Source organism: Akebia trifoliata, chromosome 4 (genome assembly GCF_017979445.1).
Source record: "Akebia trifoliata isolate Shusen 1 chromosome 4, ASM1797944v1, whole genome shotgun sequence".
Lineage (NCBI taxonomy): Eukaryota > Viridiplantae > Streptophyta > Magnoliopsida > Ranunculales > Lardizabalaceae > Akebia > Akebia trifoliata.
The window spans coordinates 15,352,553-15,377,501 of record NC_141378.1 but is presented as its reverse complement, the minus strand read 5'-3'; the positions used below and the strand labels follow the sequence as shown (position 1 = coordinate 15,377,501).

At 33.9% G+C, this 24,949-nt stretch overlaps 1 protein-coding gene across 1 annotated transcript; it reads right to left on the bottom strand.

The window, feature by feature from the left end:
• Positions 1 to 11,694: 11,694 nt before the first annotated feature.
• On the bottom strand, positions 11,695 to 19,511 carry LOC147404088 (tryptophan aminotransferase-related protein 3-like). The gene is made up of 5 exons (XM_086439930.1): positions 19,139 to 19,511; positions 16,636 to 16,930; positions 15,378 to 15,670; positions 12,828 to 13,108; positions 11,695 to 12,143 (listed from the first exon to the last, which is right to left on the bottom strand). The coding sequence occupies exons 1-5, from the start codon at positions 19,426 to 19,428 to the stop codon at positions 11,932 to 11,934; spliced, it is 1,371 nt and encodes a 456-aa protein (XP_086296056.1). The 5' UTR covers positions 19,429 to 19,511; the 3' UTR covers positions 11,695 to 11,931.
• Positions 19,512 to 24,949: the final 5,438 nt, after the last annotated feature.

Below are 24,949 nucleotides of genomic sequence, written 5' to 3'. Positions count from 1 at the left end.
AGGTGGTGATGAAGATCATTTTGCTTTATATATAGATTAAACTGTAGGGATTCCAAGTGTAAATGCATCTCTAACTACATATTAAAAAAACAAAAGCAGAAAAATCTACGTAATTACGTATTGATCATTTTTTATGTGACCCGCCACATGTTAAGTTTAGAAGTTAGAAGTAAATGTTTTTTAATTACCTGACGCGTAGAATTTTGTTGACTTAGACCAAATGGGTCATATTTTTTAACAATTACTTGTAATATGGCATATGTTTCTTAGGATGTCTTAAATAATCTTCTTTACAAAAGAATATTTCAGCCAAATAACTAGATCGACTTTCCTACCTGACTCGGTGCATTTTTTAGTTGACCCCAAGGTTTACCAAATTGACTCGACAAGTTGGTTGCATTGAGTTTTGGAGCCAAGTCAACTCAAAATCCAATTGAGTCAAATTGATTCACAAGTTTTAAAACTATGATTCAAAGAAATGGTCATGCAACATCACCCATAGAATCAAGAAAGAACTTGAGTAATAAAGGGTTGACGATCCTATGTACTCTTGCAGGTGAGGGTGAATCCTCTGGTGAAAGTGCATGGATTGCTGCATTAAGGAGTTGTGTGGCATCCAAAAACTAAAGACAGTCCTAATTGCATGTCAGATGACTCCTTGTAATTCTCGGATGTGCCTCTCTAACTCCTTTGACTTGGCATAATCATCGTATCTGATAACTCATTTGATGCCATGCTGACACCATAATGGCACTACTCGCAGCATGTTGCATCCACAATGGATCCCCACTACAAAAAAGAAACAAATATTTATGAATTGTGCTGGAGTGACATTAAAATTGACATTGTTTCACACATTGCTAACGAGGAGGTGCGCACAGATCCATAGATGCTTTTCACTCCTACCTTAATGGAAAGTATTTATGGTTCCACACACATACACGTCAGCAATGTGTGGATCTATAGTGAATTTTAATCACTTGAGCATTTTCCAAAATTTATTAATACTGCATGGAACAAGTGTATAGTTTTAAGAGTCGTGCTGGGGTGACACGAACGGAGACACAATGATGCGGTAGCATGCACATAATTGAAGATGCTTTTCTACGAGATACGAGTAAAAAGCATCTACGGTTATGTGCGCGTCACCACATCATCTGTGTCACCTTTGTGTCTCTGTTTGTGTCCTTCCAGCATTTTCCTAATATTAATAGAACACTAAAGCTGGGGTGACATTGGGCTTTACTGTTATTCTCACATTTCGGACGTGGAGGTGCACACATAACTATAAATGCTTTTTACTCATATCTTGGGAAAACACATCTATGATTATGTACGCACCTCAAGTCAGAAATGTGAGAATCTCAACAAATCCCAACTGTCACCGGATCACCACTCTAGTGTGAACACAAATCATTGAAATAATTTCCCATGAAGATTAGGTCAAATTTAGATTAGTAAAAGGTTATATCTTATTAATATGAATGCTCATATTCCAATTAGAAAGTCTTCACTTGGCTGACTTGTTACGGACATGGAACCATAGATCTGTTTCCGTGAGATACATAAATGCACATTTTTATGGGGATTTACATTTGTGTATCCTGAGGAAACATATATGTGGGGGAAAATTCTTGAGCACGGACACGTGGCTCGAATTAAGGGCCAAGGTCAACGAATTTGAGGTCGGACGAACCACGACTCTTGTTCGGTTTATTTACCCCGACGAATGCATGTACTCAAAGCTCGGAACCGAGCCATCAGCTGATAGGTCGGTAGAGCAGATCTGACAGATGTGCCAGCGATAGACAGCCAGTCCTAACAACCCACGTCGTGTCAGGCCAACTCTGACTTTCTCAGAAGTGATAGGGCAGTTGCAACAACTCTTGCAACTGACATGTCAGGGAGTAAGCTAACTGCCCTAGGTCACCTCAAAGGGTGGCACAGAAAACGATCAAGATGAACGCCTATATAAGGAAGAACACTATGAGTAAAAGAGGTTTGAATGCTCCTTCTCTAAACACACTACATTGATCAATTTGGCTAACTTGATCATCGGAGTGGGCTGTTTTGCAGGTCCCCCGAGCTTAAAGAGAAGGAAAGTGTAGAGCCATTTCGTGCATCTACAAGATATATGGTTTCAAGTCCATAATACGTCAGTCGAGTATTGACCGAGTAGCGAAGACTTTCTAATTAGAAAATCATTATTCTATTAATATTTAAGGAGAAATTTTTTGCTCAAACTTTTTCCACAGCATTCACAGGTTCCACTGTGAGACACGTGCAGCTCTAAACTAGGGATGCCCTCAACACATGGGGCAAATTATCCGTCCTCGAGCAATCCTTCTGGTCGGGACCGTGGTCCGTTGGCTGGTCCTTGTTTGGTCATAAGGATAATCGTTCTTATTAGGTCAGGGGCGGCCGGCCCGGGGGTTACCCGCGATTGGTAATGGCACAACCATCAGAGGGGTAGGGGAGACAAGGTGGGCCCCGGATCCTATGACTCAGGTTATGAGCAAGTTTTTGGCGTTATGAGCAAGTTTTTGGCGGGTCCAAAATTGGTATCAGCTTTGAGGGTAGACATTAAGGAATATATGAAAAAATATAAGATTCGACTTTCCACCAAGTTATTTTAAGACCAAATTCCCAAAGTTAAAAGTCCCATTTTAATACACTGTTAATTTTAATTCCCAAAACATGCATGAAATGAGTTAGCAAGATCACAGGTATTAATTTTAAGAGAAATTTCATAATATGTAATTAACTTTTGATGAAATTTCCATTCCGGTTCACTGTTTATTTTTATTTGCAAAACATGAAGAGCCCAAGTATTTCAGAGTGCCGATCTCACTGATATACATTAACGGTATCGCTAAAATTTATTTGAAAAGTTGCAATTTTGCAGGTTTGCTACTTTTTAGCGAGATTGTCACTTTTATAAACAAGCAAAATTGTTGCTTTGAAATTGTGATCTCGCTCTTGATGTTTTGGGAATTAAAATGACTAGTCAACCGGAATTGAAAGTTTTTCATATTCTGTGCACAAAATGGGAATTTACCATTATTGTAATTTTAAAGTGACAATCTCACTAATAAAAATTAAAACATAAGGTAGCGAGATCAATGGTATTTATTGTGACGATCTCGCTAATTATGAAAAGTGACGATCTCATTGATATTTATATCATGACTTTTCAAGGTAAATATCGTTTGATATTTAGTAGCAAGATCAGATGTATTATTCTGAAAGTGATGATTTTTTTTATGGGGCAATTAAGAGTGAAAAAAAAATAATAAAAAAAATTGTTGGGGGCAATAGCAGTGGATTTTTTAAGGCAGATTTACCAAAACATGCACAACTTTTCGTTTATTTACCAAAACGGTACACTATTCAAAATATTTCCTAAAATGGTAATTTTACCGTTTTTGGAATTAATTTTTTTTACCAAAACAGTAAAAACAGTAAAATGTATTTTTTTATACCGAAAATACCCTTTTTATTTTTTGACTAAAATTACGAAAATAAAATTGATTTCGGTAAAAAAAAATTGTAAATACATATGATTATTGGATTTCCGAAAGAGAGTGAATCTTTTTAGTTGGATTTTCATTTTTTTAATGTTAAAATTATAAATACATATGTAAAACAAAAAAAGGGTATTTTCGGTAAAAAAAATATATATTTTACTGTTTTTACCGTTTTGGTAAAAAAAATTAATTCCGAAAACTGTAAAATTACCGTTTTCGGAAATATTTTGAATAGTGTACTGTTTTGGTAAATAATTTCAAAAACTCTACCGTTTTGGTAAATTATTCATTTTTTTTATCTGTCGTGGTTATTTGTTGAAATCTACCACCACTGTAAATCCACCCCTACTTATATGATTGGTCCAGATGGACTGATCCGATCCAGATCCTATTCACTGACATCCCTTGATCGTAGACCCCAAGTGTGTTTTATTTATTTATTTTCTCCTAAAATCGAAGTTTTTCTTTACAGTGGCATTTAGTTATAGTATATTGGAGGTCTAATATAACAATCCTCGTACAAGAACCGAAGCAACTTCACGTTAAATAGTAAAAAATGATACAAATCATCCAAGTGATTGTTTGCTCACAGCCCAACACCATTTTGACATGTGGCACTGTTGACATAAACTACAATAGAAGAATTTTTCTCTCTTTCTGATTTTTTAACTCAACCTGACAGGGTGACTCAAAAACCCATGACGTGGCATGAGCAAAAAAATTGTAGATTCTTCCCCTTGGGATACGTAACCAACCTGACTGACTTGCCATCTGCAATTGTGTATCCGAAAGAATCTACGATTCTTTGCATATGACACATCAATTAGTTTTTGAGTCAAACTGTTAAGTTGAGCTACAAAATCATTAGTCATTAAAAAAATGAAATTTCCCAATTCAACAGTGTTGTAGTGGATGAAATTCTATGAATTTCAAAACAAAAAACGGTTAAACATTATTTTTTACTGTCTTATTTTAATTTTAAATTTGGGTGTTCTGTAGCCTTCCATTTTCAACACCATTGATCATGTTCAAAAAAAGTTTTTTTTCTTTATCTTTTTTACCATGACTTTTTTCCATAAGATCTAGAAAGCTGTGGTGTTTGATTAGCAATATGATAATCCATGTGGATCCCATAATTCTTTTTAAAATTGGAAATCTGAAAATTAAGATTTTTAGGTAGTGGATGTGCGGGCAGGAGAGAAAAATTTCTCTTTTATTATCTATGTCATCAGTGCCATATGTCAAATTGGTGTTCGGCTGTGAGCAAACAATCACTCCAAATCTTTTGTAATTACAAATGTATGACACTAGAAATGATATTGTTATCACTCACAGTACACTTTATTTAGGGGTCTTAATGGGTCGGTTCTGGTTCGGTTCTTATGATATTTGAAATCATAACCTTTATATTTTATTGATTCCGATTCTTGACAGTTCCGATTCCGATTTTAAAATAAGTGGAATCGGAACCAGAAGAATTAAAAATCACAGTACTCATCGGTTCTGATTCTCAAGAATCGAATGAGAAAACTTATTTCAAAATCATTATAATAAAAAATTCCTTTTAAATAATAATATATTATTTGTAAAGTATCAACTTAATAAAAATTTGTTCCACAATGATGTTGATGATTTTATGACTTTTATCTTCAAATATTAAAATGTATTTCCTTTACAAGTAATAAATTTAAAAAGAAATGACTCATCTTAAGTTCAAATATTTAGTTTATAAGAAATTTGAAGAACTTTATATCGTATATGCTAATTTTAAAATATAGAATTACCTTGAATCGTATAATGTAAAAATAAATGATAAAATAAATCGGTCATGGGTACCCACGAGTACCAATCAGATAGTACCTAATGGTTCCGGTTCTTATTGGTTTGATTTCATATTAGACTCGACTCTAATCGGTTCCAATAAAAAGGGAGTTGGAACCGGGGTTTTTGATTCCGATTATGGGTAAATAAGTACCCATTGACACCTCTAACTTTATTATAATACATCGTAAAGAGATGTTACGGTGTTAGCTATAGCAAGAGTTGCACTCCCAGATGGGTTGTTTGCCTTCCACGTGTAACCCAACTAAGTAGGCCTTACTATGTACAGAACATGAAATAGATACTACATAGCCTCTACTGCTGCTTTTTTGCTCCAACTGAGCTTACCCTCTTGATGAAGTAAAAATTGAGAGAGGAAGTAGAGATTTAGAAAGATTGAGATACACAAACATACAGCATATTTGATAAACCTATGGATCTTAGCTATATATATATATATATATATAAGCTGATGATTTGAAGGTGATGAAGATGGTCTTTTCTTCTACATTGCTTTTATATAGATTCAGTTGTATTAGGGATTCCAAGAACCCAGGTCTACGTTTACCAATTACTAAGACAGAAATGTCCACGTGTCAGTTATTTTTATAAGACCCACATGTTGAATCTGTTTGACTCAGAAGTAGGTCATATTTAAGTAACCGACACGTAGACTCTTCTTGACTTAGGAAATAACTATATTATGCCACAAAGGTGAACACAAAAGCATCCATGATCACCAGTAGTTTGCCATGTGTATTGAAAAACCAGAGAATGAAGGAATTGGGGCTGGCAACAGGTCGGGTGAAGCATCCATCCGCATCCAACTCTGTTTGGGGTGTCAATGGATATCCATTTAATCGGAATTGGGATCGAAAACCCCAGTTCCGATTTCCTTTTTATTGGAATTGATTAGAATCGGATCTAAAATGGAATGATAAGAACCAAAATCGTAAAGTTCTATTCGATGGGTGCCCACAGGTACCAAAACCGAATTATTTTGTCATTTGTTTTTATATTATAGATGATTTAAGGTTCTCTTTTATTTTAAAATTAATTTGTGTTAAATAAAGCTCATCAATTTTTCATATAAACTATGCATTGGAGCTTAAAATTGATCATCTCTTCTAAAAATTTATTACTTGTCAAGAAGATAAATTTTAATTTTTGAAAATAAATGTTTAACCTATAATTTTAGTAGAACAAATAATTACTTATTGGTCGGGCTGAAGATGAGGACATCATCAATGTAGAGACCTGCCAAGTTTGCGAGTGGTCCCATGATTTTGTCAATTACTTTTTTCAATTTAAATGGACAATTTTTTAGTCCAAATGGCATGATGTTCCATTCATATTGTCCCATAAGAGCCGTCCAAGCTGCCTGAAAGCAATCCTTTTTAGCTACTTGGATTTGCCAAAAACAAGATTTCATGTCGAATTTGCTAAAAATTCTGCTTTAGCCTACCTTTGTGACGAGTTCCTGTCAGTTTCTTGGAATTGGGTATGGATACACCAACGAGCATCATTCAGGGGCTTGTAGTTCATGACCAGCCGTCAGTACGCCTTTGTTTTGTTCGTTGCGATTTTGAACATGAAAGGCAACACATGACCATGAGCTGGCCTAAGAAGGGCTTTGCTTAAAAAATTCTCTCTTTCTTGTTTGTTGAGTTTTCTATATGTCTCGTTCTGTTAGGACCACCACAACTAAGCGATTGATCGACTTTACCCTGACGGATGGGGAAAAGAAAAAGGGCCACCCACAACCGAAGGAACAGACCCCAAAGCCTACCAAGGCTAAAAGTACGGGAGCGAGTGGTAGTCATGGTTTGATAATTTTGAAGGGGAAAAAAAGTTTTTTTAATTATTTGAAAAAAAAATTCTCATTCAATTCTTGAGAGTCGGTACTAATGGGTACTTGTGTTTCTTGGTGGTTCTTGTTCCGATGTCATTTATTTTAGAAATAGAACCAAAACCGACCCATTGACACCCTACATGCTCTGTATATAGAAATGTTGCATGGCTTGAGATCCTTATTTGGGTAATGTGGACCGTTGCATTTGTTCAATGACACCTCAGTTCTCTAGATGTCATGGTCGAGATTGAGTTTGAAAAAAATTCCAATCTTTCTTCTGGATCAGAACTTGACTTTAAAAATAGATAGCCACTGAACTCCCAAATTTAAAATTTAAATCCAATAGTATAAAAATGCAGTTTTTCATTTTTCTTAAAATATATAAAATTTTATTGTGAATTACTATTTTAAACTTGGATAAATAGATAATCAGGTAAGATATGGCGTATATCTACATCATATCTTAAAAATAATTTTTATAAAATAATTACAAGTAGTTCAACCAGTTGTCAGTAGTCTTACTCGGGTTGGAAGAATCAGTTTTTTTCTTTGTAATAAGTGAAACTGATTTCTCGATTAGCTTGTACTCTCTTCCCACATTCCACGTCATATTCATTTGGGAAAAATTACTTAATAAACCTTGAACTTAAGGTTGGCAATCTTAGCATGACCTGTGACCACTACTCAAAAAGGACACATAATTTATGGGTTTGGGTCAAGTCTAATTGGGTTTGTGTCATAATAGTGTCAATCCGTCTAACATGATTATTAAACGGGTCATTTCTAGGTTAGGAACATTAACCCGTTTTGACACATTTAATTATTACATTGTTCACGTGTCTTTTTAAATCATGAAACAAAGGAGGTATCTCAAATATAAATATATAATTATTTAAAGGCCTTTAAATTATCCATTTTTTATATTAGAATTTCATAGATTTTTTATTCAAATTATAAATTTTATAATATATAGGGGTGTTTTAAGATATTTTCAAATAATTAAGGGTTAAATTTTTTAGTTTGGGAAAGAAAAATACTTTTCTTACTAAGGAAAGTTTCTTAATTGAATTATCTTGTAGCATCCAAAAATATGATCGGATGCCACATGGATGTAGAGGAATTTTTTTTAACAATGTCAAATTTTTTGGGTGGTGAAAATGGAACTTATTTTTTCCATTTAAGATTTATTTTATTGAACCGATTACCCGAGTCGGGCTAGGTTACCTATTTCATAAATATGTTAGGTTCGGTTTTATGTTTTTCACACAATTATTACATGGGTCGGGTTTGTGTTGGATATGTAGAGACCCCAACTTGCACAAACCCATTAGAAAAGTTCGATTTTCAAAATTTCGAGTTGATTTCAATTAAGAGTTTAAAGTTTATCAATGGGCTCACATTGCATAATAATTGCCATTGGACACATTTCTCCATGCATACATGCACACATACATCATCTCATATTATTTTACATGCCCAAACCTTGTCCCTAATCTAATCCAATTTCACACCCGCTCCCTGATTCAAACTCATTCTCTATTAACTAATACATTATCCATACCCAAACCCAATACCAAGCCTATTTTCAAGTCTAGTCCAAATATTTAAACCTAAACCATCCTAAGCCTATTAATCAAGTCCTAAACCAAAATCTAATCCAAATCCATTCTAAGATCATGGTCTTTACACCTTCCCCAAAAAAGGAGACATAGTGATCTCTCATAAGTCCCAACACCCAATACTCCAACCTAATTGGAGAGCCAACTCCTTTGAGAAAACCCAAGAATGTCCTTAAAAAGTAAGGTCAAACTAAAAAGGTACTTTGGTATTTGATAAAAATCAGTAAAGTTGTGAGAAGTTGCAATCCTATCCTTAAAAGGTAAAAATCTTTAAGTACATACATATGACTCTCCTATTAGTCAATTTCAAAAATATACATCCACCATTTCTTTTTGAGTTATTTACAAATGGACCAATGTCTACTTTTTACTTATCACCCCACCTTTACACAAGTCACTCATCTACTTACCTTTCCAAAAATACTTTTGTTCTCTCACCTATATTTATTATAAAATTAAAAATCAAAAAATGTTTTTAGGGTTTCTTCTCACAAATTTCACCTTCACCCTTATAAAAATGAAAAATCCAAAAAGAAATAGTCAAAGCCTCATGTCATATTTTTAGGGTTGAACCACTTTATTCTCAAAAGTTCTACAAAAACTTTATAAATAGTCTCATTTTTATGAGCAATTCATGCTCTCAAACCCCCATTTCTCAATATAAAACTCTACAAAAATCTTTATTCTACCTCTTTAATCCTCCCTCAATCTTATTATCAACTCAAAAACTTTTATCCATTTCTCAACCTTTAACCAACAACCCTCATCCTCTCTAACCATCTACTTTTAACTAAAGCTCTCAACCCTCAAGTTACTTTTCTTCAGACTTAAGTTCATTTAAGAACATTAAGGGACAAGGTGGGTGTAGATTAAGTTTTTATTTTCAAGCAATTGCATTTTCTACTTCTAACCTTTAATTTATTTTATGTTTTAGAAAAAATTTATGATGTAATGCATACCCTCTCTCATCTCCAATAGGTTGGATTTTTATTTAACCGAAAATATGAGGGTTGGAACGTTCTTTTTCTTATAATATATCTCATGCATCATATTGTATACCATACACTCACTCACATATACTTGGTAATGATGAAGAAATGTGTTACCCTCTTGTTGAGGTTGAAACACGAAGTTTCTACCATTGCATACATACATTAAAGTTATGGTATTAAGGGAACTCCATCATGGAATCTCTCTAAAAAGCCTAAACTAACATTAGTACTCATGAAAAATAATAAAGATTAAGATGAGTCATCCTTTTTTATAAGATGTTCCCAATATTACATTGATATTAAAACCCTTTTCTAAGGGAACATTTTCAAATATTGCACACACCACCCCTAAACATGTATTTTTTATATTATTAAGTTTTCAAAAGATTGGTCAAGTTTTAAGGTAATAACTTTTGATAGAGAGAATGAGATGCTTAATATCTTCCCCATCCTCTAGCCGAACCTCCCTACCTAAATCTTCGGTAGACCATACATTTTTTCATGATCGAGAGTCGCTATAATGCCATAAAAATAGTTTTCCTAAACAATTAATTTGGATACCCATTTACACCCATTTTCAAAAAAGAATGGTGACGACTCCAAACAACATAGCATTGAGATTCTATGATAAATATCTCATGTCTACATGGGTAAATTTTCATAATACCTTTTCCTCAACCTGACCGGACAACTCTTACTTGAATTAGGGACATCTTTCTAAATGCACATTGACTTCAAGGGGGGTATCTAAACAACCCATTAGTAAAATCTTTCTTTCTTAACACCCCTTAACACAAAAAACGTCAAACTCAAATCATCGAGATTGATTTTTCAAATCATTGATATCAACCATTCGAATTGTTGACTTCAATGATTCTTGTTCAAACAACAAGATTGAGGATTTACAATCATTAATCACAATGGTTGTAAAAGATCGATCTCGACAATTGAACCAAAGGTTTATCTCAATGATTTTAATTGTCAATCTTGATAATTTGAATGATAGATCTCACTAATTGAAAAGGATTTAAAAGGAAGAAAACAAAATTATTAAATGGATCATCAAATTACAGTGCTTAAATACTGGAGTAGTCCCATAAGAGTCTTAAAATTATTATTTTTTTCTATTTCACTCTCAATCAAGATATATTAATAAATTTTATATACAAGATATGTCGACTCATGAATTACAAATCCAATGATGAGATCCGTCCACAACTTTCTATCATAAGACACTAATTATTGAAAGGAAACATAAGCTAAAAAAGAAGCTTGAGGCTCTTGGATCCTAATAAGATAAATGCATAGATTCGTAAGAAATTAGTAATAATGTCTAGAAAATCCTTTTTTTTGTTTTCCATCTCATCTTAACTAAATGTTTTATGGAGAACCTCAACCCTCATTTGAGGTTAGAAAAGTTCATTACCGAATTTATGTATAATGCATCAAAAGATTTTACATGCACACAAATCATCAATGTATTTTCCTTATTCTTCTCTTTCTCTTTGGGCCAGTTCTCTTTCTCTCAACCAAGATTCAAAATGTCATATTGAATGAATATTTCGGTCCATGAAAAAATAGATATTGCATCAGACTCATATTCCGATATCCCAATACATTCTCAAAACATTCAATATTCTTTCATATCAATCTCAGCCCATACAGTATTCCAACATTTTAAACAATGCTCATGCCCTAACTCTGTGATCCTCCTTTATCTTAGTTGCACTCTCCTCCCTCGTTCGATTTCTAGTTGCAAAGAATCCTAAGAGGGAAACAATGGGGCTTGTGGTGGAAAAAAAAATGTCATTTCCAACCATTATTCAACTTTATCATCAGTGTGTGATACAAATAATTTTGCGTGGCAATATAATCTAAAAAAATGGGGGAAAAACACTCAACCACTCCATTAATTGCTTAAAAATCACCATTGACAACCCTAAACAACCCATCAGGTCAATAGACATGACCCACAACTTTATTTCATAAAGCTATACAAATCACTAGGTCTATAGACAAGACCCAGCCTTCCTAATAAAAGTTCTTAGCATTACAAACAGTTCCATTAATTAAACATATTAATTTGTGTCTTATAAACAAACAATGATCGATTATAATTATCAAATAATCTTGACGCCACCTTCTAAAGAAACCATAGTATCAATTCGTTGTTGAAGCAAATCGAAGTCATCTTGGCTCTTGATGAGGCTAAGGCGAACATAGCGGCTTTCAGCACCGAAGATACTACCCTTGCGACCAATGATACCAGCAGTTTTGAGTACCGCAGTACAATCTTGGTCTTCCTCCCTCTCACACTTCAACCATGCATAAGCTGCAATGTGGATATAACTTAGTAAATTAATCAAGATCATACTACTAACTTAATATCTGGATAATATCTATATAATCAAATACAATTGTAGGTCCCACCTTTGCTCCCATCCCTCATTTATGTGAGATCCACATTAACCACTTTATTGCCTTTTATGTTTACCCCCTCAACTTCCTTGTCTTTCCTCTCCTCCTCCCTTTCATTTTTTTATTATATAATATCCCTCCAATTTTACTATCTTTCCTCTTTTACCCCTTTTTTAACAATACTCCGCTAACTTTACTATCTTTCCTCTTAACTCTTTTAACCCACCGTATTTCTTTCTTCATCTCCCTTCCTTAATAATACCTTTCCAACTTTATCATTCTTTCTCTTTTACCTACTTAAAGATTGTCTTCACAATACTTATCCCCCCCCCCCACCCCCCCCTAAAGACTAATTGAGATTTAATCAGATCACATATCTCGAGAACTGGTGAATTCTAATTTATATAATGAAACAGGATGCCTGTGCCTACCAGCATGGGACAACTCTAGTCATACACAATGCCTAAAATCCTACTGTCTTGATTATTCAGCAAAATCTAGAGGGATATGTCTATATTATCAAAAACAGTATAAAATAAAAATGAGGGAACTTAAGCCCAATACATGTATTGTGCTTTGAGCATTTAAAGATGTTCACCTGGAGAAGGTCCAACGTCGTCTTTAAAGTAAGTGCAGTATCGAGGTTCAAGTTTCTGAAGAGAGAAGCGTTTCGACTTGGATAAACTTTTGTTCAGTTTTTTCCATCGGTTCCTCATCGTGTTGTATCCAAATCCAAAGAACTCCCTCCCTTCTTCTTTCAAGGCAACTTTCAAAAGCTTCAGAGCTCTCAGTTGGGTGTCATGAGAAACACCCATGGTGTTCAAGCTCATATAGGTTGACATTCTCTGGTACACACTCTCGTCCTTTATTAATGCCCACCTATACAAGAACTAACATATTTGAGAGAAAGAATATATATATTTGGGTTGGACTGGACAGATTTCTTATGCTCACAATTGAAATAAAAGTGATTCTCCAATAAATAAAGATTAGCTAAAATCATAAACGATGTCAGACCCATTTCTTGTGATTTTGGATTCGTGTGTGTGTGTGTCTGTTTTTTTTTTTTGCACTTAGTCATATAGTATTTCGTATTACAAATATAGAAACAGGATTAACAATAGGAGATAATGTGTGCTAAAATTCAATTATGGATTGTGAAATTAGTATCTATAATATGATTCTTAGGATCCAAAACTAGAATCTAGAATCATAATCTAACAATCCAAATCAAACTGCCCCTTGTAAGTCATATATATATATATAGGGAAATGTTCAACACCCTACACTTTACCCTACGCTTTACCAAACGTATTTTGTCCTACATGGGTTAGAAGTTTTGGAATGGGCTGATTTTTGGTGAGGATGATCTCTACAATTATAAGATCCTCCTCACAAAAAATCAGCCCATTCCGAAACTTCTAGCCCCATGTTTACAAGTTGAAAAATCATGGACCGTCCATTTTTTGTAAACCATTTTTTATGGGGTTAGAAGTTTTGGAATGGGCTGATTTTTGGTAAGGATGATCTCATCACCATAGAGATCATCCTCACCAAAAATCAGCCAATTTCAAAACTTCTAACCCATGTAGGACAAAACACGTTTGGTAAAGCGTAGGGTGGTGAACGGGACCCATATATATATATAGGGTCCCGTTCAGCACCAAACATTTGGGCCAACATTTTAGCCAACCATTTTTGTCCTACATGGGTTAGAAGTTTTGGAATGGGCTGATTTTTGGTGAGGATGATCTCTACGGTGAGGAGATCATTCTCACCAAAAATCAGCCCCTTCCAAAACTTCTAGCCCCATGTTTACAAGTTGAAAAATCGTGGACCGTCCATTTTTTGTAAACCATTTTTTATGGGATTGGAAGTTCTGGAGATCATCATCACCAAAAATCAACCCATTCCAAAACTTCTAACCCATGTTTTGAAAAATGTTTGGTACCGAACATTTCCCATATATATATATATATATATATATATATATATATATATATATATATATATATATATATATATATATATATATATATAGGGTAGCGTTCAATGGCCAACTTTTTGGCAAAACATTTTTCAAAACATGAGTTAGAAGTTTTGGAATGGGCTGATTTTTGGTGAGGATGATCTCTACGATGAGGAGATCATCCTCACCAAAAATCAGCCCATTCCAAAACTTCTAACCCATGTTTACAAGTTGAAAAATCGTGGACCGTACATTTTTTGTAAACTGTTTTTGATGGGGTTAGAAGTTTTGGAATGGGCTGATTTTTGGTGATGATGATCTCCTCACCGTAGAGATCATCCTCACCAAAAATCAGCCTATTCCAAAACTTCTAACTCATGTTTTGAAAAATGTTTTGCCAAAAAGTTTGCCATTGAACGTAACCCATATATATATATATAGGGTAACGTTCAATGGCTAACTTTTTGGCAAAACATTTTTCAAAAAATGAGTTAGAAGTTTTGGAATGGGCTGATTTTTGGTGAGGATGATCTCCTCAACAAGTTGAAAAATCGTGGACCGTCCATTTTTTGTAAACTATTTTTGATGGGGTTAGAAGTTTTGGAATGGGCTGATTTTTGGTGATGATGATCTCCTCACCGTAGAGATCATCCTCACCAAAAATCAGCCCATTCCAAAACTTCTAACTCATGTTTTGAAAAATGTTTTGCCAAAATGTTTGCCAAAAAGTTAGCCATCGAACGGGACCCATATATATATATATATATATATGGGTGGTATTTGGTGGCCCTAAAGAGAATCAAACTTTGTGCCAAACATTTTTTCAATGTATGGGTTAGGAGTTTCAGAATGGGCTGATTTTTGGTGAGGATGATCTCTATGAAGAGAAGATCACCCTCACCAAAATTCAAGCCATTCTGAAACTTCTAACCCTATCAAAAGTGGTTTACAAAAATCGAACGGTTCACGATTCTTCAACTTATAAACTAGGGTTAGAAAAACTTGTAACCCCTATTTTGAAAAATGTTTGGAACAATGTTTGGCTCTCTTTAGGGCTTCCGAACGCTTCCCTATATATATATAGAGTTGGATAATGTTACTCAAAAATAATCCAAGAGTAGGTTATCCAAGCTTCTATTAAGAAAGAACATAACAATACGGTGATAGCTAGATTATTACCCAAATCTGCTACCAGCATGACCAGTGATCTTGGACAATGTAAAGATCATAAGCTCTTTGTTAGCTGGAGCAGGGATAGCCGTAAAATGAGGCCAATAGTAGGCATGGTCGTAGATTACATTGACCTTTGGGCCTCGAAGAACTGACTCCTTCAATGCACCATCAGGATTGTTTGGTGAAGTAACAAATTCAATGAAATTCTTGGAGGAATCTGACATATTATTCCATAGGGATGTATCTCCCTGCCATTTGAAGTCCACAGACTCGAAAAAATCTGTTTGGGTTTGATAAACCTGTAACAAAGATATAAATCTACCAATTTGAGACAGAGAATGCTAAAGAGAAGAATTGAATTACATGAACCCTATTATGGTAAATTTATATCCCCAAATCCTTGGGATAAGATTTCAAAAAATTCGATGACAATACAACGACAAGCCTTATCCCAAAGATTTAGAGTTTGGCTGTGTCCCATTAATGAAACCCAACCATTGGATTCTGTGATATAACAGCCGGGATCAAATGTTTTTCCTTGTGTGACTTGATCGGCTGATCCCGACCATATGCACACAAAATTTTATATCTATATAATAAAACATAACGATTATCTTCCCAATGTTTATATCCACGTAAGGAAGGGTTCAAAGTCAATTTCACATGTATCTCTTGATAACATAATTTTTTTGCCTCCCATTTCCCAAATAACTCCTTCAACTTTATCATCTTTCCTCTTCTACCCTATCAAATAATACGGCCTTATCTTTTTTCTCCCTATATATATATATATTTTTTTTTTTCAATAATACCATTTCAATTTTATTGTTTTCCTTCATCTACAACCTTAACCCAAAAGAGGATGCGCCCTTGCCTCCTGTGCCGATAGGCACTAGACAACTCTAGTATATTATATAACACATGATCCCAACCATGTAGACTCAACATCCAACTGTCAAGATTTTATACATATCTGGATAATGGGTATCATTGGATTTTGTGCTTACACAGTGGTGATTGTGTGTTATTTCTTGAGTCATATTACTTGGGTCAATGGAATAATCTCGTGCATTGATGATGATTTGTTCTATCAATACGTATACACACTTTATTATGATAAATTATATATATAATACTCTATTAAAATCCAATAAGTTGGTGATAGCATCGACGATTAGTGCCAATAAATCAAACTGAACGAAAGCCACTGAATGACATCATGCATTTACCACCCATAGAATTAAGAAAGAGCTCTAAAACAAACCGGGTAAAAAGGAATCGACGCTACAACGCTTGCAGGTGAAGATGAATCCTCGGGAGAAAGGGCATGAACCGCTGCATTAAGGAGTTGTGTGGATCCAGCACCGAAGACGATGAATCTTCCAGTTGTAACTGCATTTCCAATGATTGCATGCAGTTCTCGGATGTGCCTTTCTAGCTCCTTTGATAAGGCAGAGTTGTTATAAAATCCATAACTCATTCGATGCCAACCCGCCACCACAACTGCACTACTTGCTGCATGTTGCAACCAAAATGGCTCCAAGAATAATGGATTACCACTACAATAATAGAAAAAATTAATGTAACAATTAATATTATTAAGGTCTTGAAGATATAACTCATAATTGGTTGATGTTTCAAGTATGATAGATATCAAATGTGTTGCTTAAGTAATGACATTATATACTAATTAAGAAAAAATGGTTATTTGGATGACTGCAATTTTACAGCCAATTTGATGAATTTACTTTAAAGCCATTGAGTTGAATGTAGTTGGTTTGCACAAGGGGTAGTTAAGTGTTTTTGTAAAGAGTCGTGCTGGAGTGACCTCAGGCTGGAACCTCATATTGCACTTCTTGGCGTGAAAGTGGATAGGAACCATAGATGCTTTTTCACTCGTATCTTAATGAAAAGCATCTATGGTTCCCATACATTTTCACGTCAAGAGGTGTGATGTGAGGTTCCAGCCTGAGGTTACTTCAGCATTATTCTTTTGTAAATATTGAAAAATTACTGATTCAGTAATTTGTGTCAAATATTTGGACACCCCTAAAATGGCTGCTGCTTCAAAATTGATTTCATGGAATAACTCAGATTTAAAAAAATAGTTCCTTTTGGGCATGATCCAAGGTTTTGAAATTGGACGGCTACCGAACTTCCACCTAATTCACAAATTTAAAATTAAATTCCATAGTGGAAAAAAAAAAAAAATTTAATGACTAAGAATAATTAAAAGTTGGGTGCCAATAGAAACTCACACGCACACTCTCTCTAGAGTTCTATTTGTTTGTTTAGATTTATGATTTTATATGAGCCTAATCTTAAACATCTGCTAAGTTGTTTGAATGTGTCATAATTCTTTGTTATGTTGAGTTAATAACTTAAACCAAACTTTGTAATGTTTTTATTGTTTGTTTTAATCTTTAATTAGGATATGATTAATAATTAAAGAAGTTTGGGTGTAATAAGTAAAAGTTGGGTTGGGAGGAAAGTGAAAAACGACAAATTTAGGACTTTTCTATTCTCGATTTCATGAACAATTTGGATTCTAGGAAAAACACTGTTTTTTTTTTTTTTTTCTTTGGAATATCCTCCCATCCATTCCATACGAATCGTGATAAAATGATTCCCCCATGTAGCATACTCAATTGACTCCCCCTGACGTGACATGTGATAGAATTGTAGATCAGTACTCCTTGGGATACACAATTGCATTTTTATGGTGATGTGAAATTGTGTATCTCAATGATTATACATCTACGGTTCATGTCAATGGGTGGAGGTGCCACGTGGGAGAGTCATTTTACAAAACCCTTTCAATGTGTGAAAACCAAATAATAATAATAAATCCTCATGAAAATAAAAATAAAATAAGACTTATAAAACTTATAAGATGGGAATTTCTTTCAAATAATTTATTAAATCCCCCTCAGAAGTTGAAATTAGGAGGTTTTTTGAAAGAAAACAAAAATAATAAGATATCCCAATACTTTGGAAATTGTTAACTCTTAAAAAAAAAGAAACTTTTTAAAATTATCCCCTCCTAGTGGTTGAAACTACCTAAGAAATATAAAAAATAAAGAAAACATCTCAAATCCACTAAAACTTCTGAAACAAAAATCCTTCCAACTTGTGGAACCCACAAGAAAAAGAATTCAATAAATGATACCCATGGACCATAGTACAAGATGGAGATTCTTCCAGTAATAATAATAAGAATCTTGATACTCTGACTACCCCATGTGCCAAATTAAATCGACTATCCCGACGTGGCAAGTTTGGAACTGAAGATCTGCGCTCCCTGCACATCCCCATAAAAAGTGTATCTAGAGGGAGTCGTGTATCCCGAAGAGCAGAGTGGAATTAGGAGGTTTAAAAATAATAAAAGGTAATTGACAATATCTCTCAAGACCTCAAAAGTGTTAATTTCAAAAAATTAAAAATAAATAAACAATTTCTTAAAGCTCATCCCCTCCCAAAACGATGGAACTAACTCGTTAAGATTAAAAAAAATAAAAGTAAGAAAAATTATTAAAAAATAAAAATATAAAACAATTTTAAAAAAATCGAGAAAAAAGAGGAAAACTTGAATATAAAAACTTAATTAACAATTTTACATCTAAATAAATTTTAAATAATTATTATTATTCATATTGATATATTAAACATCGAAAAAGACCCCATTTTGAAGTTTTGCCTTACGCCTCAACTTGTATTAAGCCGGCACACACACACACATACACAGAGGGATGGTGTTACAGTGTTACCTATCAGCGTCTGCAAGACATCCAGCTGAGAAATCAGAGCAATCAGGGCCACCATAGCAAGAATTGCACTCGCAGATGGGTTGTTTGCCTTCCACGTGTAAGCCATCTAAGTAGGCCCTACCATGACCTGAACAGGAAATAGATGCTACATCTTCAGCCTCAATTGCTGCTATTTTGCTCCAACTAAGCTCTCTCTCTTGATGAAGAAAACGATGAGAGAGAAAGAAGAGATTAAGAAGGATAGAGAAACATAAACATATAAAATACTTCAATCCATGAATCTTAGCCATCGATTACTCTTCCAGACTCTCTCTCTCTCTCTCATGAAAAATTAAAGGAGCTTTTCACTTTTTGTTTCTTTAATTTGGTTCAGCCAAAGTCCAATATTCCTATCCACCACTCATTTTAAAAACATAAAGTGGGGATAGTACCAAAATGGCAGGAATGAGGACCAAAGTATTGAGTGAATTTTTTTCTAACTTTTCCAACATCCGTTTTGACATGTGGGGCGAATGACATCAGTGATGACCATAGTGAAAAAAATAAAATTTTCGGATCTGGTCACCTTTCGACATTAAAATCATGATCCGATAGGATGCAATAGGATTGTAGAGGCAAAAATTATAACAACTTTAATTTTTTTAATATTAAAAATAATTATCTTTCATCAATGAATTTTATTTTTAAATTTAGATGTTCGATAGTCGACCATTTTCAACACCATTAATCAAGCTCGAAAAATATTACTATTTTTTATTTTATTTTTTTATCATGAGTTTTTTCATGAAATTTAGAAGGATGTAGTGTTCGATTGTCAATATGATAATTCATGTAAATCCCACAATATTTTTTTAAGATTTAAAATCTAAAAATAAAGATTTTTGAACAATGGATATGCGGGTAGGAGAGAGAAATTTCTCTCTTATGACGTAAGTACAATCATATTTGTGATTGTTTCTATCTTTCTTGTGAACCTCAAATAAGAAAGAGCATATTTTATTCTTATAACATTATGAAAAAAATTCATAATTCTAATAAAAGATTATTTCAAATATAGGAGTTAATTCAACTAAATGCTACCTTTTTTACAAGAATCTTGATTTTCTAACTCAAAAATTTTCACTCGATGTGTACTCGGTTGACATGGCAAGGGCATGCAATCATAGATATTTTTCTTTAGGATACAGAAAAAAAAAAAAAAAAATCAACAATTTTGTGCCCTTGCTGTGCCAGTTGAGTACAAACTAGTGAAAATTTTCCAATCAAAAGATCAATAGTGTTTTGAAAATATTAATATTTTCATATTTTTAATGAAATCAAAGACTCCGTAAGGTAAGTATCAAACTAGATCAATGTTACCTTCACCCAAAGGTTAATTTACCATAATGCAAATTTTGATATTACTTTTATAATATTGCAAATTTTATTAAAGTGACATTTATGTCGAAAAAACAGTATTTTGGATTATTCTTTTTTAATAAATTACTTCTCGAAGCATAAAAAAAAATTATTTTGAATTATCAAATTGTCATCCAAAGCATATACCAATAATAATTTTTTGAGATGAAATATTGAAAAAACATGTGTCAAATATGATATTTTTTATTTTATTTTATTATTTCAAAAATACAATTGAAAAAGGTAAATATAGCGTTGCCATTGGACATGCTCTTAACTAATTGACACCTATGAAAAATTAGTTCATTTGTAAAATTTATTTTTTAAATAAAATAAAATACATAAAAATACTAATGATTTTCTGCCTCAAAAATTTTCACTCGATCAATGTGATAAGGGCACAAAACTATTTATCTTTTCCTTGTGTATCCCGAAGAAAAAGATTCATGGTTATGTGCTCTTATCACATCACTTTGAGTACAGATTAATTGAAAATTTTTGAGTCAGAAAATCACGAATCAAATAAAAATAAACTTAGTTTAATATTGAAAATCATAATATCAACACAATATAAATAATTAAATTCCAAAATGACATAGGACTCTTTCATCAATATTTTAAAAGCATACATGATGTTTAATTTGGACAAAACACATCCTATAAAAAATTAAGAGGTGTCAGTCAATTATCTCAAATTTTAGGAATAAAACGTAAGTGATGACATAATGAGAATGGCTCACTTACGAAACTAATGTGCTTGATTATTTGGATTATTGTGATAGTAGTTTTAAAATTGGTCAATTAGAAAATCGGTAGAGTTAAATCAGGGGATTTCGAGGTGGATCGAAGTCATAGAAACTCGACAAGGGGTATGCAATTATAATTCATATTTTCTTTTAAATATTAGTAAATGCAAGATATTCATTGGTTTCGCTCTCCCGAGTTCATCAGCAAGTCATCATGTTAACTCGACTCATGAGTTGAGTCGAGTTTTCAAGTTTAAAAACTATCTGATTATAAACATTTGACGAGGTCAAATTTTTATGCAAAAGTTAGGTCCCATCACCTCTCTCTCTTAATCATTTTCGTCACAATGAAAACGATATCTGATATATATATATATATATAGGGTCCCGTTCAGCACCCTAAGCTTTACCACACACTTTAACAAACGTATTTTGTCTTACATGGGTTAGAAATTTTGGAATGGGCTGATTTTTAGTGAGGATGATCTCTATGGTGAGGAGATCATCCTCACCAAAAATAAGCTCATTCCAAAACTTCTAACCCTATCAAAAATGGTTTCCAAAAATTGGACGGTCCACGATTTTTCGACGTGTAAACATGGGGCTAAACATTTCGGAATGGGCTGATTTTTGGGGAGGATGATCTTCTAATCATAGAGATCATCCTCACCAAAAATCAGCCCATTCCAAAACTTCTAACCCATGTAGGACAAAAAACGTTTGTTAAAGTGTGTGGTAAAACTTAGGGTGTTGAACATTTCCCATATATATATAATGTTTAGCCCCATGTTTACACGTTGAAAAATTGTGGACCGTCCATTTTTTGTAAATCAATTTTGATGGGGTTAGAAGTTTTGGAATGAGCTGATTTTTTGTGAGGATGATCTCCTCACCATAGAGATCATCCTCACCAAAAATCAGCTCATTCCGAAACTTCTAACCCATGTAAGACAAAACGCGTTTGTTAAAGTGTGTGGTAAAACTTAGGGTGCCGAACGGGACCCATATATATATATATATATATATGGGAAATGTTCAACACCCTAAGTTTTACCACACACTTTAACAAACGTTTTTTGTCCTACATGGGTTAGAAGTTTTGGAATGGGCTGATTTTTGGTGAAGATGATCTCTATAATTAGAAGATCATCCTCCTCAAAAATCAGCCCATTCCGAAATGTTTAGCCCCATGTTTACAAGTTGAAAAATCATGGACCGTCCATTTTTTGTAAATCATTTTTGATGAGGTTAGAAGTTTTGGAATGAGTTGATTTTTGGTGAGGATGATCTCCTCACCATAGAGATCATCCTCACCAAAAATCAGCCCATTCCGAAACTTCTAACCCATGTAGGACAAAACGCGTTTGTTAAAGTATGTGGTAAAACTTAGGGTGCCGAACGGGACCCTATATATATATATATATATATATATATATATATATGGGAAATGTTCAGCAACAAACATTTTGACAAACATTTTGGCAAAACATTTTTCAAAATATGGGTTAGAGGTTTTGGAATGGGCTGATTTTTGGTGAGGATGATCTCTACGGTGAGGAGATCATCATCACCAAAAATTTGCCCATTCCAAAACCTCTTACCCATCAAAAATGGCTTACAAAAAATGGACGGTCCACGATTTCCCAACTTGTAAACATGGGGTTAGAAGTTTTGGAATGGGCTGATTTTTGATGAGGATGATCTCCTCACCATAGAGATCATGCTCATAAAAAATCAGCCCATTCCAAAACCTCTAACCCATGTTTTGAAAAATGTTTTGCCAAAATGTTTGTTGCTGAAAGGGACCCTATATATATATATATATATATATATATAGGGTCCCTTTCAGCACCCTAAGCTTTACCACACACTTTAACAAACGTGTTTTGTCCTACATGGGTTAGAAGTTTTGGAATGAGCTGATTTTTGGTGAGGATGATCTCTATGGTGAGGAGATCATCCTCACCAAAAATCAGCTTATTCCAAAACTTCTAACCCCATAAAAAATGGTTTACAAAAAATGGACGGTCCACGATTTTTCAACTTGTAAACATGGGGCTAAACATTTCGGAATGGGCTGATTTTTGGGGAGGATGATCTTCTAATCATAGAGGTCATCCTCACCAAAAATCAGCACATTCTAAAACTTCTAACCCATATAGGACAAAAAACGTTTGCTAAAGTGTGTGGTAAAACTTAGGGTGCTGAACATTTCCCATATATATATATATATATAGATATAGGGTAGCGTTCAAGGACAAACTTTTTAGCAAATTTTTTAGCAAAACATAGGTTAGAGGTTTTGGAATGGGTTGATTTTTTGTGAGGATGATCTCTATGGTGAGGAGATCATCCTCACCAAAAATCAGCTCATTCCAAAATTTCTAACCCATATTTACAAGTTGAAAAATCGTGGACCGTCCATTTTTTGTAAACTATTTTTGATAGGGTTAGAAGTTTTGGAATGGGCTGATTTTTGGTGAGGATGATCTCCTCACCGTAGAGATCATCCTCACCAAAAATCAGCCCATTCCAAAATCTCTAACTCATGTTTTGAAAAATGTTTTGCCAAAAAATTGGCCATTGAACGTCCCCCACGTGTATATATATATATAGAAAATATTTTATAGGGAAATACGATCATGTATCTCCAAGCGTTTAGATCTACGTTACTCGAACTTATAGAGTCATTTGAATAGGTCACCTGGCGACTCATTATTTGTGCGGTAGTCTATAGAGGGCTGCTTTTATTACTCATAAATCTGACAGAAATCTGGGATCCACCAATCACATCAACTAGCGTGTATTGAATGGCATCCCTAAGTTACTAAACTATCCTTATTAATTACAAAACTGGTCTTATAATACCTGACGTGGCACACACCGAAGTTTGTGAGAAAATATCTCTTTCTAAGAGTATTTATCAAAAAAAAAATTCAAGTTGTACAACACTCACTTTGTTAAATACTGTGCTGACGTGGTAGTGTACAGATATTATAAACCTTTTTCCTTGTTGTACAGGTAAAAATGGAATATATGACTCTGCACTGTCACATCAACGCAGTTTCCAACAATGTCAATTCAACATGTGTTTTTTTCATTTTTTCTCCCAACGCTCGCGGACATCTAGATCCACCAATCACATGAACTTGTGTGTATTGAATGCATTCTTAATTCACAAAACTACCCTTATTCTGCTGACGTGTCATGTATTAAAAAGTTGGTGGGAAAAAAAAATCACTTTTAAGATAAAACTTAATATATGGTAAATGCTGAACTGACAAAAAGAATTTACTCCAATTCTCACAAGTCTGATGTGGCACATAATCATAGACGCGTTTCCTCCTTATACGAGTTTCCTCCTTATACGAGTAAAAATCACCTATATCACCCTAGCCCAACTCTGTCTATATATATATATATGGGAAATGTTCAGCAACAAACATTTTGACAAACATTTTGGCAAAACATTTTTGAAAATATGGGTTACAGGTTTTGGAATGGGCTGATTTTTGGTGAGGATGATCTCTACAGGGAATAGATCATCATCACCAAAAATCAGCCCATTCCAAAACTTCTAACCCATCAAAAATGGTTTACAAAAAATGGACGGTTCACAATTTTTCAACCTGTTAACATGGGGCTAGAAGTTTTGGAATGGGCTGAT

What these genes read in the sequence shown, in the direction of transcription:
- LOC147404088 (XM_086439930.1), bottom strand. Translation starts at nt 19,428, where the DNA reads ATGGCTAAGATTCATGGATTGAAGTATTTTATATGTTTATGTTTCTCT. An exon ending in TGTCTTGCAGACGCTGATAG is followed by an intron (nt 16,931 to 19,138) that starts GTAACACTGTAA and finishes CTATTATTGTAG; the next exon opens with TGGTAATCCATTATTCTTGG. An exon ending in CATGCTGGTAGCAGATTTGG is followed by an intron (nt 13,109 to 15,377) that starts GTAATAATCTAG and finishes GTTCTTGTATAG; the next exon opens with GTGGGCATTAATAAAGGACG.